The 16422-nt window shown below is 36.4% G+C and overlaps 1 protein-coding gene across 1 annotated transcript in view; it reads right to left on the bottom strand.

Annotated features, from left to right (window-relative positions):
* The window catches only part of ttc27 (tetratricopeptide repeat domain 27), a 111005-nt gene extending 94841 nt beyond the window's left edge, over positions 1 to 16164 (bottom strand). The window contains exons 1-5 of the mRNA XM_051133935.1: positions 16083 to 16164; positions 15902 to 16001; positions 9522 to 9699; positions 5770 to 5899; positions 2374 to 2514 (exon numbers count right to left, since the gene is read on the bottom strand). Of these exons, the coding sequence (XP_050989892.1) occupies positions 2374 to 2514; positions 5770 to 5899; positions 9522 to 9699; positions 15902 to 15980 (528 nt within the window). The 5' untranslated portion in view covers positions 15981 to 16001; positions 16083 to 16164. The remainder of the gene's footprint in view (positions 1 to 2373; positions 2515 to 5769; positions 5900 to 9521; positions 9700 to 15901; positions 16002 to 16082) is intronic.
* Between the last annotated feature and the right edge of the window lie 258 nt (positions 16165 to 16422).

Below are 16422 nucleotides of genomic sequence, written 5' to 3'. Positions count from 1 at the left end.
AGTCCATACTGTGCATGGCAAAGAAATTGTAGCTGGGATGTTATTTTTCTTGCTGTAATGAGCCATCAGCAGTTTTTTTTAAACAGAACTGAACCATAATTTGCCACATAGTAGACGACATTTGAGAATAACATTTTAAATAGTAGTCGGTTCTTCACAACTGTAGGGCTTATGAAGAACGTAAATTACAAGTTGTATGGATGATTTATGCTGTTTTATGACACTTCTTTACTGATATAAACTTTCATTCAAAAGTTTGAGGTCAGTAAGAAGCAAGGATGCATTAAATTAATTAATGGCATAGTAAAGACATTTACGATGTTATAAAAGACTAAAAAAAAAAAAAAAAAAAAAAAAAAAACGCTGTGCTTTCTAACTTAATTCAAAGTATCCTGAAAAAAAAAAAAAAAAAAAACATCACAATTTCCACAAAAATATTAAGCACCACATCCCTGAAATGTTTCTTGAGCATCAAAACAGCATATTAGAAAGTTTTCTGAATGATCATGTGACACTGAAGACTGCTGAAAATGTAGCTTTGCCATCACAGGAATAAATTATGTTTTAAAATGTGTTCAGTAGAAAACTGTTATTTTAAATTGTAATCTTATACCATATTTCAATTTTTGACCAAATAAATGCATCCTAAGAGCACAAAAGACTTCAGAAACACATTCAAAAACATCTAAATAAATCTTATCAAACACTTTTTTCCCCTCAATACTAGTTAGGGCTGCACGATTAAGACAAAAATCATAATTGTCGATTATTTCCTTGAAATTGTAATTGTAATTATTAATTATGATTATCACAATTTACATTGAATGATGTTTTGAATAGCTTTATACCATTGTTTGAAGCAACTACATGCCATTTTTATAGTTTCTTCTTTACATATAAAAAAGTAAAAAATTTTAAATTAAAACAATGAGAAAAAAAAAAACCCTTAAGATAACCTGTAGGAAAAATACACACACTCTCTCACTCACACACACACACCCCCACACATCTTAAAGGGGTCCTATTATGCTCTTTTACAAAGTCTTGATTTTGTTTTAGGGGTGTACTTGAACATGCTTTCATGCTTGGTGGTTCGAACATAATTTACATCATTACAATACATTTCTCCCAGCCTGGCACAAATGGCTCGATTAGTTCCGGGTTTAATGAAGGCCTGCCTTCTGAAAAACGAAATGTGTTGTGATTGGTTAGCTGTCCTACTGCGTTGCGACTGGCAAACCACTTAGACGGTGTTTCAGTACTGCCACGCCCCTTGTCAAAGAAGCAAGTTCTGTGTACAACTGTTAGCATAAGCTAGATTGAAGTGATTCTCACATTTTAAATATGGATATTTTTCTTACAAAAAGACATCGATTCACTAAAGGAGGCCTTTATTAACAACCCCCCTAATAGCACCCCTTTAAGAAAGCAGAATAATGTAAGTGAATTTTATTGATTTTTTTTTTTGTAATTGCGCCTTTGAACGATTACATAATTGTGGCATCTGTAACTGTAATCACGATTAGAAATTCGACTAATTGTGCAGCCCTAATGGTAGTGTACATACTGATAGTGTAAATATGAAGCTACAACCATTCACAGTTTGAAGAGTATAAATGCTTTGGTTGTTTCAATACACTTCCATGATAAAGACTTTGGAGCAGGACTACCTGTGTTAAATATATCTAGGAAGTCTTTTTGGAAACTGATCATTTTTTTCAGTTTCACCTGAGGAAATTTACACACCACACTTTTATTGTTTGTGAGCCAGACCGCAGATTTTGTTCCTTGTGAATACAAGAATTTGTGAACACCACCACAAACAAACACTCAACCTGCTGTTGGAGGATCATGTAACACACAAATATGGGACTGAGTAACGCAAGCATTAGCAGACACAGATCCATCCTAATCATCTACTGCTGTGTTATGGGTGAGGACCTGACACACACACACACACACACACACACACACACACACATAAAGAGAGCCAGAAAAGAAACATGGTCATAAATTAACTATTTTTGACAGCCTCATAATTCTTCATCGGCTCTTTCAGTAATGCACACAGGAGCAAGCTTGGAGTAATGACCTCAAACATACTGTATGAGAGTTAAATTAAAAAGTGATAGCTCCTAAATTACCAACACGCACTGTATTGAGTTACTCAAGTTAAAGTAAACTTAAATCACAGAGCACTCCTTATCCCTGAAAGCAGTTTCCCATCAGTGTTTTGATATTATTTCAATGTATATTATCTACATACTACATCAAGTTATAGTGTAACTGTCCTGCTGCTTCATCTTGTGTTCCCAACCAAGGTGAATTCTGCTGCATTCCTGCAGTGGTGCAAAAAGTGATTGTGTATCTCACCTGAAGGGTCTCCAGTTTGGCGCCACAGTTGACGAATATGACTCTGGTCAGCAGCAGCAGGAGGGGGTTGGACACTAGACTGTAGACAGACTCTCCATCCAGCTGAAGACTGGACAACACAGCCGTGTTCAGGGCTGCAGGCTGTGTGTGTATGTGTGTGCGTATGTGTGTGCGTATGTATATATGTGCGAGATAAACAGGAAAAGGCAGAGAGAGATTACAAGAGAGAGAGAGAAACGAAACAAGGTTAGAGAAAATTAAAACTTCTCACAGAATTAGAGACATCTTGTAGTTTTTAACATTTTTCCTAAAAATCAAATAAAAAGTATTAAAATTCATGAAATGCATACATGGAAAATAAGTTTATAAAAAAAAGCTAAATTAGGCAGTCTTAAAATAGGCAGTTTAAGTGACATGTTTTTTTTTACTGCATTACTTTGCAAACTTTTTACGAATTCTGTAGTTTTAACACTAAATTTGTATAATATTAACTATATTTAAGTTTAGCATTATAAAATGACAAATATGAGATTTTGATTGCATTTAATCACATTTTAGTAACAAGGTCACAAATGCACAAATTCTCAAAAGGCACACGTCAAGCTACTCTAGTGAACATACGTCGAAGATTGAGACAGAAGAGAAGAAACTGTTGAATAAAGTCGTTATTTTTGTTTTCTCTGCACACACAAAGTATTTTCATAGCTTCATAACATGGTTGAACCACTGATGTCACATGGACTATTTTAAACGATTTCCTTACTACCCTTCTGGGCCTTAATCACGGTAGTTTCATTGCTGTCTATGCAGGGTCAAAAAGCTCTTGGATCTCATCAAAAACATCTTAATTTGTGTTCCGAAGATGAACAAACGTTTTACAGGTTTGGAACGACATGATGGTGAGTAATTAATGACAGAATTTTCATTTTTGGGTGAACTATTCCTTTAAATTCATATTAAACCATTTCATTATAAAAATTAATAGAATAAATACGACTTCATACGATGAGTTTCAGGCCCTATTTTTGTTATATTTATTAAATTCATTTTATGAGTTTTATATTCAGGCCTTACTGATGGTAAGTGCCTTCAGTCCATCCATCTCTCTCCATGTGTGCTGCTCTCAGTCTAATTTAGAGGGTCTGTGCTCTCTAAGACAAGGCTGATAAATCAGCAGCTTTAGAAAGGTGTGAGACAGCAGAAAGTGTTACACACACACACACATACAGTGCCTCTCCAGGGATCCACAAGGCCTCCGTGGGGCATTAGGGAGAAGAATCTCTTCACCTCTGCATAATTAGGGGCCCTAAGAGGTTTCATTAGCAACCCTGCAGCCCTCGACACACTCATTATCCAGAGCACTGACCTGCCTGGAATCGCCATCTCCTTCCATTCCATCCATCACACACACATACATCCTACACACATATCACATGATTTCACATGAGCATTTAGTTGGGTTTTTTCACTCATTAAAAACGTGCTGATATTAACAAAAAAATGCTTAATCCAAAGGGTTCAGTCAATATTATATAGCCATAGCCATTATATAGTTCTTTCAGACGGACTTGCAAACACACATGAACACAAGAGGTGGGATTTACCCCATGAACCAATCACAGCTGATCATTACCAGTGATATCCAATCATATCTTGATGGAGGCATTGCCCCCTCTCACTTGACTTTCCTCATTCATTCTCAATTACCCCCCATCAAACTCACTGCATGCTTTAGGGGGTCTGTTAAAATTGGGGCTCATAGGCGAGAGAGACGTGGACTCCTTCTGTAACTTTACCTGCTGGTGCCCCTGTTGGACAATGTTTCTTTTGAAAAACAAATGATTTATACACTTTTTTGGGGTTCTAGAGCTGAAACCTGACTGTAGTTGTTAGAATGGTCACGGATGAGCGATTTCCACGTAAAACCGATCGTGCAGCCCGAACCGCAAGTCGTAGAGACTTGAAACTTGGAGGGATGGTAGTACTTACACCGCCTACAATGTGACTGAGGCTCACCCCAAATCAGCCTGATGGGGGCGCTACAGCAATGGAAAGTACAAAAATCACTCATAACTCTTACACCGTCAGTCGCAGGCTCAAGTGTCTTATGTGGTTGGAATCATTGGCTCATGCCAGACAGAAGGCATTCAATCGTGAGCTTGGCGAAATTTTCTGATATTTCCAAAGCTCACTTTTGCGAACTAGATTTTTGGCTCGATCTGAACCAAACCAGTGCAGTAAGATTCTCTGGGGGTGGGAAGTGGTGCTTATAAGATGGAAAAAACAAAAAACAAAAACAGCTATAACTATGCAACCATTTGTCCCATCAACATGAAAATCACTGTGCAGTCTTGGTCCAAAGTGCCACAAGTGTCTATGGGGACATTTGCGCATCTCAAAAAAAACATGGCCACTATTGGCCGATGAAGTTTGAGCACCTGTTAGACAAGGTTAATGGAGGGTGATTGGAATCAAATTTGGTGGGCCTGTTTGACTCACAGCCCCAAAGGTCTGTGAGAAATCTGAGAGGAATCGGCCACTGGAGGGGAGTATTAGCATTTTTTTTAAAGGTGTAAACGATTGCACATTGCGCAGTTTTTTGTGCATACATGCAACATTCGTATCGTATGATAGACTTCCTCGTTCCGGACAACTTTGCCTCTAGAACCACTGCTGTCAACCAAAAGAAGATGTGAAAAAACTACTTTTGCAAACTAGTCCTAGGTTTTCACTCAGTCTGGAAAAAAAAAAAAAAAAAAACCCCCAAAAAAAAACAGCAGTGCAATTCTGTGGACTCTCTAGGTCAATAATTATCAAAAACTTGTTGAAACGTACTCTTTGGGAAGCTATAATGGGTTCCTTTAGAAAAGTGCCTGTACAAATATACCCAAAAGCCTATAAAGCCTAAACGAAAACTCAAAACTTCACGAAACCCGCTGAGCACATACGACATGTGATTCTAAACAAGCATGCAAAGTTTCAGTGAGATCGGACCACAGCTGACACTATAACAGTTATAAATGTTATAAAAACATCATATTCCTATGGCAAATCCCCTGGATTTGACAAAAATGTTTTTGTAATAACTGATTTAGGTGGTTACAGGCTTGCTAAATAATATGTAATGTCTTTTTCCTTATGTGCTTAAAGTGCTTCAACCCTGGTAATCACAAAATTTAATGTTATATTTTATAATATTGCTGCCATTTTATTTTTGCACTACTATTTTTTGTTTCTTATCCAATATTTTGAGACGACACTCAGCGGAAACGCCCGTGATATACGTGTATACACACACACACACACGCATAACGTGTCAAATATTTTCAGACAATCATTAAAGACAATGACGACAATAGTCGTGTGTGTAGTCACAATTGCATCATGGTACTATACCTGTGAGAATTTCTGTAGCAAGGCTTCAGGCAGAAAATCCGAGATGTGGAGCTCAACGGGCGGCCCAGTCCAATTACTCTGAGCGAAAAGGTTCAGACATCCAACTGCCAACGCCAGCAGAGCAGTTTCTCTACAGCAAATAAGAGATCAAGTTCAGAAACATGCATGTTTGTGAGCCGATCTCATTACAGCCACTAGATTTATTCAGTGGAAATACCCAGACGTTGACTACCACCACAAGATCCATCAGGTAAATGTTTATTTTTTGAAAACATCACACTTTTGTGGCTTTGGACTCCAAATGTACAGACCTGAAAGAATGAATCTGGTGGCAGCAACATGCTGCCTGCTGAAATCAAAGACCTGAGATTGTAATTCTGCTCTACGGTGGAGTCAGTCCCTAGATGCCATTGAGAAAGGACGTATTTACATGCACACACATCCACACGCATTCACAATCTACAGCGCTGATGTATTCTCACAGGAGAGAAACGGTTGCGAGTCATGAATCTCATTGTATATTTTAGTCCCTTTAAAATAATACATGATGGATAAATGAGAACACACATGAATGCAACAGAAAAAGCAGGTGAGGACAAAAAGAAAAAGGAAAAAAACCAAATGACACACATCGCGCTTGCATTCAACAGCACGCAAACATCAATCTACCTGCATCTAATCTCTCAACAGAAAGCATCACTCATTATTCAAGCCACTTCACTCATCTACAGCTACTTTCTGCCTCTCTCACAGTAGCCACAATGAGAGAGGCTGTATGGAAAGAAAAATAAAGCGAGAGGGAGCGTGATCGAGCCGAGGAGAGATAAGAAGAGAGGCACGGCGGAGGAGCGCGGCGCAACCCTCCTTTCCTCGACTCGTTCTTTCTCTGGAGAGAAAGGATGTTAAAGTGGGCTTATCGAAAATTAATAATTTATGGCTGAAAGGAGGGGGACAGTGTTTGAACCCTTCTGTATGGTTTTATTCATTCTCAACACAATAAAACGCTACACTCAGCTGAAGCCACCATCAACCACTAAAAGTCCTTGCGTAGCGCTACACAATGCACTTACAGCGCAGTCAGCTTCCTTGATTATAATGGAAGCGTTCTAGTTTTGTGTTTCTTGCTCTGTGTGAATGAACATTCGGTCATCTTTAGGACTTTCTTTCATGAAAGACAAAAGATGATATTTAAAAAAAGTCACAGTGTGTTTTTGTCTATAATACAACAAACACCACTGGATCCCATTGATTTTCTTTATATATTGTGTTCTGCATGAGAAATGAATTAACATTATACAAATTTTAAAGATGAATGAACAACAGAATTGTTTTGTTGCTGTTTTTTGGTTACTAATCCAAATACAGTTTTATGTGAAAGTTTGGAGAATTTGTGAAAATGTGAATAATTTTAACAAAATAAGAGAGATCATAGAAAATGCATGTTTTTTTATTTAGTACTGTCCTGAGTAAGATATTTTACATAAAAGATGTTTACATAACAAAAATAGCTGAAATTATTAAAATAACCCTGACATGAAAATGAAAATAACCTGAAATAACCCTTGGTTCCAAATACCGTTTGTAGTTTCCTGGATGATCTACGACTGTTTTTTTTGTTTTGTGATGGTTGTTCATGAGTCCCTTGTTTGTTCTGAATAGTTAAACTGAGCACTGTTCTTCAGAAAAATCATCCAGGTCCTGCAGATTCTCCAGTTTTCCAGCATCTTTTGCATATTTGAACCCTTTAGAGCAGTGATTGTATGGTTTTGAGATCCATCTTTTCACACTGAGGACAACTGAGGGACTCAAACACAACTATTAAAAAAGGTTCAAACACTCACTGATGCTCCAGCAGAAAACACGATGCATTAAGAGTCGGGGGTGAAAACTTTTGAACAGGATGAATGTGTCCAATTTTTTCTTATTCTGTTAAAATATTTTTTTCCCCATTTAGTACAACCCTTTGGAAGCAACAGAAGATACTTGCATGATTCAAATTCAAAAGTTTTCACCCCCTGACTCTTAATGCATTATTTCTCCTTCTGGAGCATCAGTGAATGTTTGACCCTTTTTAATAGTTGTGTTAAACCTTTTTAATAGCCCCTCAATTGTCCTCATTGTGAAAAGATGGATCTCAAAACCATACACTCATTGTTGGAAAGGGTTCAAATATGCAAAAGATGCTGGAAAACTCAAGAATCTGAAGGACCTGGAGGATTTTTCAGAAGAACAGTGCTCAGTTTAACTGTTCAGAACAAACAAGGGACTCGTGAACAACCATCACAAAAAAAAATAATCCAAAAAAAATAATAATCCCCTTTTGAAGGGGATTATTTGAATAATTCCAGCCATTTTTTGGTCTTGTGGACTATATGTAAACATCTATTGTTAAATAGCTTACTCAGGACACTAAATAAAAAAAATAACATGCATTTTGTATGATCTCTCTTATTTTGTTAAAATTATTCACATTTTCACAGATTCTGCAAGAGGTTCACAAACTTTCGCATAAAACTGTATACTAAGTGTGAAAAACAACTTCTCAAATCAGTTAAATAAAAACAATAAAAGACAAAATATAAGTGGTCTGTCTAATTCTGTCAAGTAATGTAGTTAATTAGCATAAATGTAGGCTGTTTACATTTGCCAAGTGCAAGAATTTACAATTCAGTTGGTTACAGGTATACATACAAGATCCTTGTCCTTTGTTAGGATAGGACAATATTTGGCTGAGACACAACTAGGAATCTGAGGGTGCAAAAAAAAAAAAAAAAAATCTAATAATCTAATATTAAGAAAAATCACCTTTAAAGTTGTCCAAATGGAGTTTTAGCAATGCATATTACTAATCAAAAATTGATATATACAGTGGAAAATTTACAAAGTATCTTCATGGAACATAATCTTTACTTAACATCCTAATGATTTTTGGCATAAAAGAAAAAATAATTTTGACCCAATGTATTTTTGGCTATTGCTACAGATATACCTGCACTACTTATGAATGGTCTTTCGGCCCAGGGTCACAAATAGCTATTTTCATAAAAGTTTTGAATGCAAACTAACAAATCTAGCAATATCTTATTTAGCATGTTTAAAGGCACTTTCAAATTGTATAAATGACTGATATGATACAAATTCCATCAATGCAACAAAAGAATTTAACAAATCACCCATCAATAGACCTAACCTTCCACAGAAACTGTATATTTACAGTAAACAGACTAAAAAAAAAAAAAAAAAAAAAAAAAAAAAAATCTCAGTGGTGGGACATCCTGAACTCCTAAATAATTCATAGCCAATTATAGTAGGCAGGACAAATAAAAATCATTAATCACAATAAAGAAGTCATTTCACACCATAGAAGAAAACTGATTTAAACAGCGCTATTTAACTGTAAATCTACTGCAATAAAAGACCAAACCTCCTGTAATTTAACAGCCACAATGAGTGCATCTAATTGAGGACATCTTTAGGCAGTAGTGTAATTTAAATTAATAGTATTACAGTTTCACTAATTAAATTTGTCCTCATTTGCATGTAGATTCTAATGAATTGAATTAACTCACATAAAATACACATTTTAAACAGAATATGTATGTGCCCTCAGCATTTAAGAGCACAGTGCTATTTCTCATTATGGTGAAGTTCAGAGTTTTATAGTACAAAACAACACAGTTACACATTCTGTGTTATTTATGCAAGTACAGTTTAAAACAAAAAGCCAGCCGTCATATGTTCTAAATCCTTACCTGTCGCTCCTCTGGTCTTCAGTGGCATTGCTCAGGTAAGACAGCACCTGTCTTTCCAGATAGGCTTCAATACTGTCATCCTCTTCTGGAGCACCTCCCAGCAGCCCCTGCACCGCAGAGCTGAAGAGCACGGCCTCGAAATCTCCCTCACACACCAACTGCAGCAACGACCCTCCATCTAAACACACAAGGGGAGAGTAGCTGACGACTTATATTCAAACAACACGTATATAGCTTGTTCCCGAAAGCCACTTTTAGCACAAATTTCTCAAGTGCCAGTGCCTCAGAGAGGAACACGATTCTCAGCTCATTGTCATATTTTAAAACTGAAAGGAGAGCAGAACACTCTGTTCTCAAGCTCTTTAATAAGAACTCAACTATGAGCATTAAGTGTACAGTACGTGTGTGAAGAGGTTTACAATATAATACTGGCTTCTAGACTGCAGGGAACACATGAAGTTACAGGAATGATTGATCACAAAAATACAATTGTGTGATGAGATTTGACTATTTCAGACTGAAACTAACAGCTTTACACACAAATGTGTCACAAAGGATCGTAATTTTTAAAGTTGTGATTGGTTATGGTGTCACTTTTGATGGTATTATGCAGTCTTATGTGTTTTTATTTAAGACTATATCTTTTTACTCAACTAACCAGAGGTCCCCGGCTCAAATTTTTGATTTTGCTAATTTTTTTTTTTTTTTTTCTGAAGATAGATAGACATGTATAGTGATGTAAGCCAAAATACTAAATGTCATTGATGAATACTTAATGTGTAACCCACTATATTGTAGAGGGGGTCAAAATGGCAAATTTCACCTGGAATTTTAAGCCAAAAATGATTTCACAATTGTGGCAGCATTACTAATAGTAGCTCTATTAGTAAAATCTGTTGACTTTAGCAATCTTTGTTACATTATGTGCCAATGGTGACCACTCAAAAATGGGAAAACAGCACTTTTCAAGTTTTTACTCCAAAGTTTGTATGCAATTAAAAAAAAAATTAAAGATATCCTAATGCCCTTTTAGATATTGCGTCTTACCATTGCAAACTTTCCATCTTCATTTTTAAGGTCCTGTATGGTTTGATTCCAGAGATACTGGAATTTCAAAATGGCTCTAGGGGTAAATTGTACACATTTTCAGTGGTTAAAAACCAAATGTGGGTCAATTTGCAAAAATATGAGACTTCTTTTCTTTTAAAGAGGAACGTGTGAAGAACAAAAAATTGAAACTAGAGATATATCTCGTTTCCTTCGGTCAAGATAACTGCATTGAACATACCTGTCTGAGTGCAATAAATATTCTTTTTCCAAAGTTTGTGTGCCTATAACTCGAAGTATTCAAGATATCACAATATGATTTTAGATTCTAGTTTTTTTTTATTTATTTATTAAAGTTTTTTTTTTTTAAATAAATTATATAGAGTTTTATTGATTAAAACTGAAAAAAACCATTAAAATGGAAAATGGAACACAGAAAAGTACAAAAAAAAACTGAATTTGGTCAAAATAAAACTCAAACTAAAATATAAGAAAAAAAATGCCTTAAAACATATTTTTTCTTAACTGGTTAATAAATTGCTGTTAAATTGTGTAAATTCCATGATTTCAATTAATTAGATATGCTTTTTGATTAATAAAATTTAATTTAACCATTAAAACAGAGTCTAGAAAAAAAGAAAAATCCAGGAAAAAAAGGCACTAGTTTACTTGCCATATACTATAAAGTGAAACCTTTAAATGGTTTAACATTGTATTTTGTAATTTTTCTGTAAATTACTGTCAAATATATGGACTTTAAAAGTAAAAACGATGAACTACTTTATAATTTACAGTGAAAACCAGTAAAAGGATATTTAAAAAAAAAAAAAACACTTAAAAAGGTACAGGCAATTTTTCTGCTGGATCATAATTTGTTCATTTTAGAGACATTTACTTCAACCGTAAAACACAATGCAATGCATAATTCAAAATACATGTACAACACCTGTGAAATCAATACAGAAAATTCCTTCATATTAACTATTATTAGAGCAGACATTCTTATAAATATCCCTGCATGACACATCACATATGATTATTATTTTATATAATTAATTTATTTCTGCTAATTTGTTATGAGTACATCATATTACAAACATTGACATCCATCTACTCACAAACGAGTAAACAAACCCCATGTCTACTACACAAATAAAACAGACATTCACTTTCAACCATCATCTCCTCCAGATCAAGGTCAAATTCAGTTTCAGCCATTTGCTCCCTCACTTGCATACTAGAGCAAAAAGAGGAAAACCATAAACAAAAAGGAGAGGAGCAGCAGTACGCCTCCATGAAATGTGCGAACCGTGAAATTAAATAGTTCATTCTACACAAAGCACCGGCCTGAAAAAGCATAACAAAAATGACTCTCCCTCAGAAAAACTGTTTATTTATACCAAACTCGCAGTTGCTTCATGGCATATTTGCAGAAACATTCACCACAAAAAGTCTGTGCTATAAAAGGTCAAAAGCAAATACTTATTTTAGTTTTATCCTCCACTATAATAAGCCCATGAGTAGATTATGGACAGCTACACTGAATTAAAGTGAATCTCATTCGATTACAGAATTATGAACTGCCTCGAATTCAGTTTAGATCTTGGATTACGTGTAACGCTTTACAAATACAAAATGGTGCCACCTCCGATACGAGTGAAGAAAGCTGCACTATTTCTAGAAGAACACTTCGCTTCCAGCCACTTCTCTCAGTCGTTGATCTCTTCTGAGGAGAAACCGGCGTGAATAAATGTGACTGAATGAGGACGGACTGAAATAGCTTTACTGAAGATCAGATCGACACATCTCAGACGCTATCCTGTGAATTACACATTAATCACTACTGAGGTTGATGTTCATGAGAGCGAGGGACACATGGGAGGAATGAAATGCACTGTGGGATGTATACAAATGAACAGTTACAATAAGCAAAATGCACAGCTATTTGTCACACCACTAACAGCACATTAACCTGACAGAGAGATGGGGGAGATTTGTAATGTATGAAATGAGAGGCAAGCAATAAAGCAATAATGAAATCCTATAATACAGCCTAATGGGGGCGTTCACACAAGGACGCGGTTTGCGTTACCTCTGCATGTGATTTTGGCCGATCAGCATCAGTGTTATGTTTTAAAGACTTGCATTCAAAAGCAGTAGCCTAGATTAAATACTTTTTACGAGCCAACAAGTTCGAGTTTCCAGTCAGGCATCATGACTAGTTTGCAGTTCAGTAAGTCACTCAGATCAATTCAGCAACAACTGCTCTGGTTTTACCAGTTCATTTGAGTAATTCATTTAGAAATCAGACTCTTTGTGACTCTTTGTCTGCGGTCAGCGTAAAAGAATCAGTGTAATTTGTTCAAAAAACGTGCTGTATTTTGATTCCTTATAATACGACTCATAAGAGTCATTTGTTCGGGAACCGAACTATACTGTATTTGTTAGATTCGCTAAAAGAAGTGACTCTAAAGATTCTCTTCTTTAGTAATCAGACTACATTTACCGTGCTTTATTTGATTTCCTAAAAAGAACCAGCTAAAAGAGTAGTTTGTTCGGTTACCAAACTACACGGTATTTGTTTAATTCACTAAAAGAATGTGCAGGAATCGGATAACATTGGCAGCATTGTATTTTGATTCACCAAAAACAATCAGATATTTGTGTTATTTGCTCGGTCACCTAACTAAACTGTATTCGCTTGATTCACTAAAATATTCGGCTCTTTTTTTGTGCAGTAGTTGGATGACATTGGCAGCGCTGTATTTAGATTCACTAAAAAGTATTGGATAAAACGTGTTCGGGCCCCGAACTAAACTGTATTCACTAAAATAATCAGCCCTTTTTTTGTGCAGGAATTGGAGAACATTGGCAACACTGTATTTTGATTCACTAAAAAGAATCGGATGAAAGACTTACTTGTTTGAGCACCAAACGAAACTGTATTCGCTTGATTCACTAAAATAATCAGCTCTTTTTTTTGTGCAGGAATTGGATAACATTGGCAGCTCTGTATTTTGATTCACTAAAAAGTATCGGATAAAACTTGTTCGGGCACCGAACTAAACTGTATTCACTTGATTCACTAAAATAATCGGCTCTTTTTTGTCCAGGAATTGGATAACATTGGCAGCTCTGTATTTTGTTTCACTAAAAAGAATCGGATTAAAAAAAAAAAAAAAAAAAGTACTCCTTTAGGGACTGAACTAAACAGTATTTGCTTAAATCATTAAAATAATGGGCTCTCTTTTGTGCAGGAATTGAATAACATAGGCAAGGCTGTATTTTGATTCACTAAAAAGAATCGGATAACACTTGTTCGGGCACCAAAATAAACTGTATTTGTTTGATTCACTAAAATAATCGGCTCTTTTTTTTTGTGCTGGAATTGGATCACGTTGGCAGCTCTGTATTTTGATTGACTAAAAAGAATTGGATAAATGAGTTGCTTGTTTGGGCACTAAACTAAACTGTATTCGCTTGATTCACTACAATAATCGGCTTTTTTATGTGCAGGAATTGAATAACATTGGCAGCGCTACATTTTGATTCACTAAAAAGAATTGGATAAAACTTGTTCGGGTAACGAACTAAACTGTATTCACTTGATTCACCAAAATAATCGGCTCTTTTTTTTGTGCAGGAGTTGGACAACATTGGCAGTGCTGTAATTTAATTCACTAAAAAAAAAAATAATAATAATAAAAAAAAATCAGATAAAAATTTACTTGTCCAGGGACCGAACTAAACAGTATTTGCTTGATTAATTTAAATAATCAGCTCTTTTTTGTGCAGGAACTGAATAACATTGTCATGACTGTATTTTGATTCACTAAAAAGAGTCGGATAAAACTGGTTTGGGCACCAAACTAAACTATATTCGCCTGATTTACTAAAATAATTGTCTTTTATGTGCAAGAATTGGAGAACTTCGACAAGACTATTTTGATTCATTAAAAAGAATCAGGTAAAAGAGTTATTTGTTCAGGCACCAAACTAAACTATTTGCTTGATTCACTAAAATATTCAGCTCTTTTCTGTGCATGAATCAGAGAACATTAGCAGCGCTGCATTTTAATTCACTAAAAAGAATCAGATAAAAATGTACTTGTTCAGGACCAAACAATTCATTAAAATAATCGGCTCTTTTATGTGCAGGAATTGAATAACAATGGCACGGCTGTATTTTGATTCACTAAAAAGAATCGGATAAAACTTGTTCGGGCACCGGACTGAACTGTATTTGCTTGATTCACTAAAATAATCGGCTCTCAACAAGTCTGTTGTACAGAAAACGGACTACATTTGATTCACTAAAACGAGGCGGCTAAAAGAAATATCTGCATGGAATCTAAATGAATTTGATTGAATCAATAAAAGAATCGGCTCTTAAGACTCTAGATCAGGAATTAGTCTAGAATTGTCACATCGTATGTTTTTGGAATTCAGAATCGACTCGGAGTCATCCGTTCGTATTCGAACTGCACGAACATGATTTTGAATCAATAAAAAGCCAGTACTTAGAGTCATGCGTGAGAGATTTGGACTACATGCATGTTTGCTGTATGTTTCGCGCCGTAGAACCTGTAGCGGTGTTACAGTGCCGCTGAATAGTGGACAAGAAACACTGTCAGAGTATTCAGTACGGTGTTCCGTCCGTAACAGTAGGTTAGTAACGTTACCGCTAGCAAGAACAATCACTTTAAACATGACACATTCAATCACGACACTAATTCAGTACCGGTATTATAATAACATACATTAAAAAACATCTTAAATGTTTTGCACTCCTTCTAGTTGTCATTAACGCGTCCTGTGTAACGCCCACTAAAAATAACACAAGCACAGTAGTGTGTAAATGCAAGGTAGGCAGGTGCTGCCCGGCTTTGTTCTAAAACTGTGAGGTAAATAACAGCGCATCTTCTCTCACCTCAACATCAACAGGATATACACGCGTCTGTCCTCATGAGTGCTGATGTCCGATGCGCTAAAGCTGCCCACACTGTCCCTCCATGCAGTCAATACACAAATACAGAAGTCACGCTGTCAAAAGCCGCTCAGTTCACAGTCAGCGGAAACTCACGCCTGTCTGGACACAGTCCCGTGCGTCGGTGCGGCGCGGAGATTTCAACACACATGCGGCACATTTAAACCACGTGAGAGTGTGTAACGTTACCTGCTGCGTCCAGCAAACCAACCAGCACGCAACACATTCGCCACAATAACCGAGCAGATCCAAAGCAGTTTTGTTATATCCACATCTGGACGAAACTATCAACACCAGCCATCATCATTCAAAACCACATCATTCCAGATCTGCCGCTGTCTCTTACCTGCGGTGCTGAAGCCGCTCTGTTTCCAGTCCGGACTCAATCCGCCCAGAACCGCCGCCTCGAACTGCAGCATCATCATCCTCCTCCTCGTCAACCCTCACTAGAGAAATGAAACACGCGTCACGTCGCTCAAGACCTGCTCTGGCTGTGAATGTGAGATGTGGAAGGTTCGTGTGCTCACTGTGATGTGTTTGATTTCTGCCCATGTGCTGTAAGTGTCATCAGTGAGCAGCCATGACAGCGACGTGGTGCATTATGGGATATTTAATAAGGCAGCGCCGCTAAGGGAGCGTCGAGATTTGACCAGACGCTCAGATGGACGCAACATAAAAACAGTATTGATTACTGTAAATTTATTACATGATTGAAATATTAACTGAGTTTTAAGCACATAGGAAGTATAATTAACCGTGCTGTCTAATACTCATGTTCAACCCAAACAAGGCTTTGTGACATTGTCAAGAATATCTAAACAAACAGAATAAAAGGAAATGTTCTTTCATCCTATGAACTTCACCTGT

Source organism: Labeo rohita, chromosome 17 (assembly GCF_022985175.1).
Source record: "Labeo rohita strain BAU-BD-2019 chromosome 17, IGBB_LRoh.1.0, whole genome shotgun sequence".
NCBI classification, from domain to species: domain Eukaryota; kingdom Metazoa; phylum Chordata; class Actinopteri; order Cypriniformes; family Cyprinidae; genus Labeo; species Labeo rohita.
Note: the sequence above shows the minus strand (reverse complement) of the source record. Positions and strands in the feature narration are given on the sequence as shown.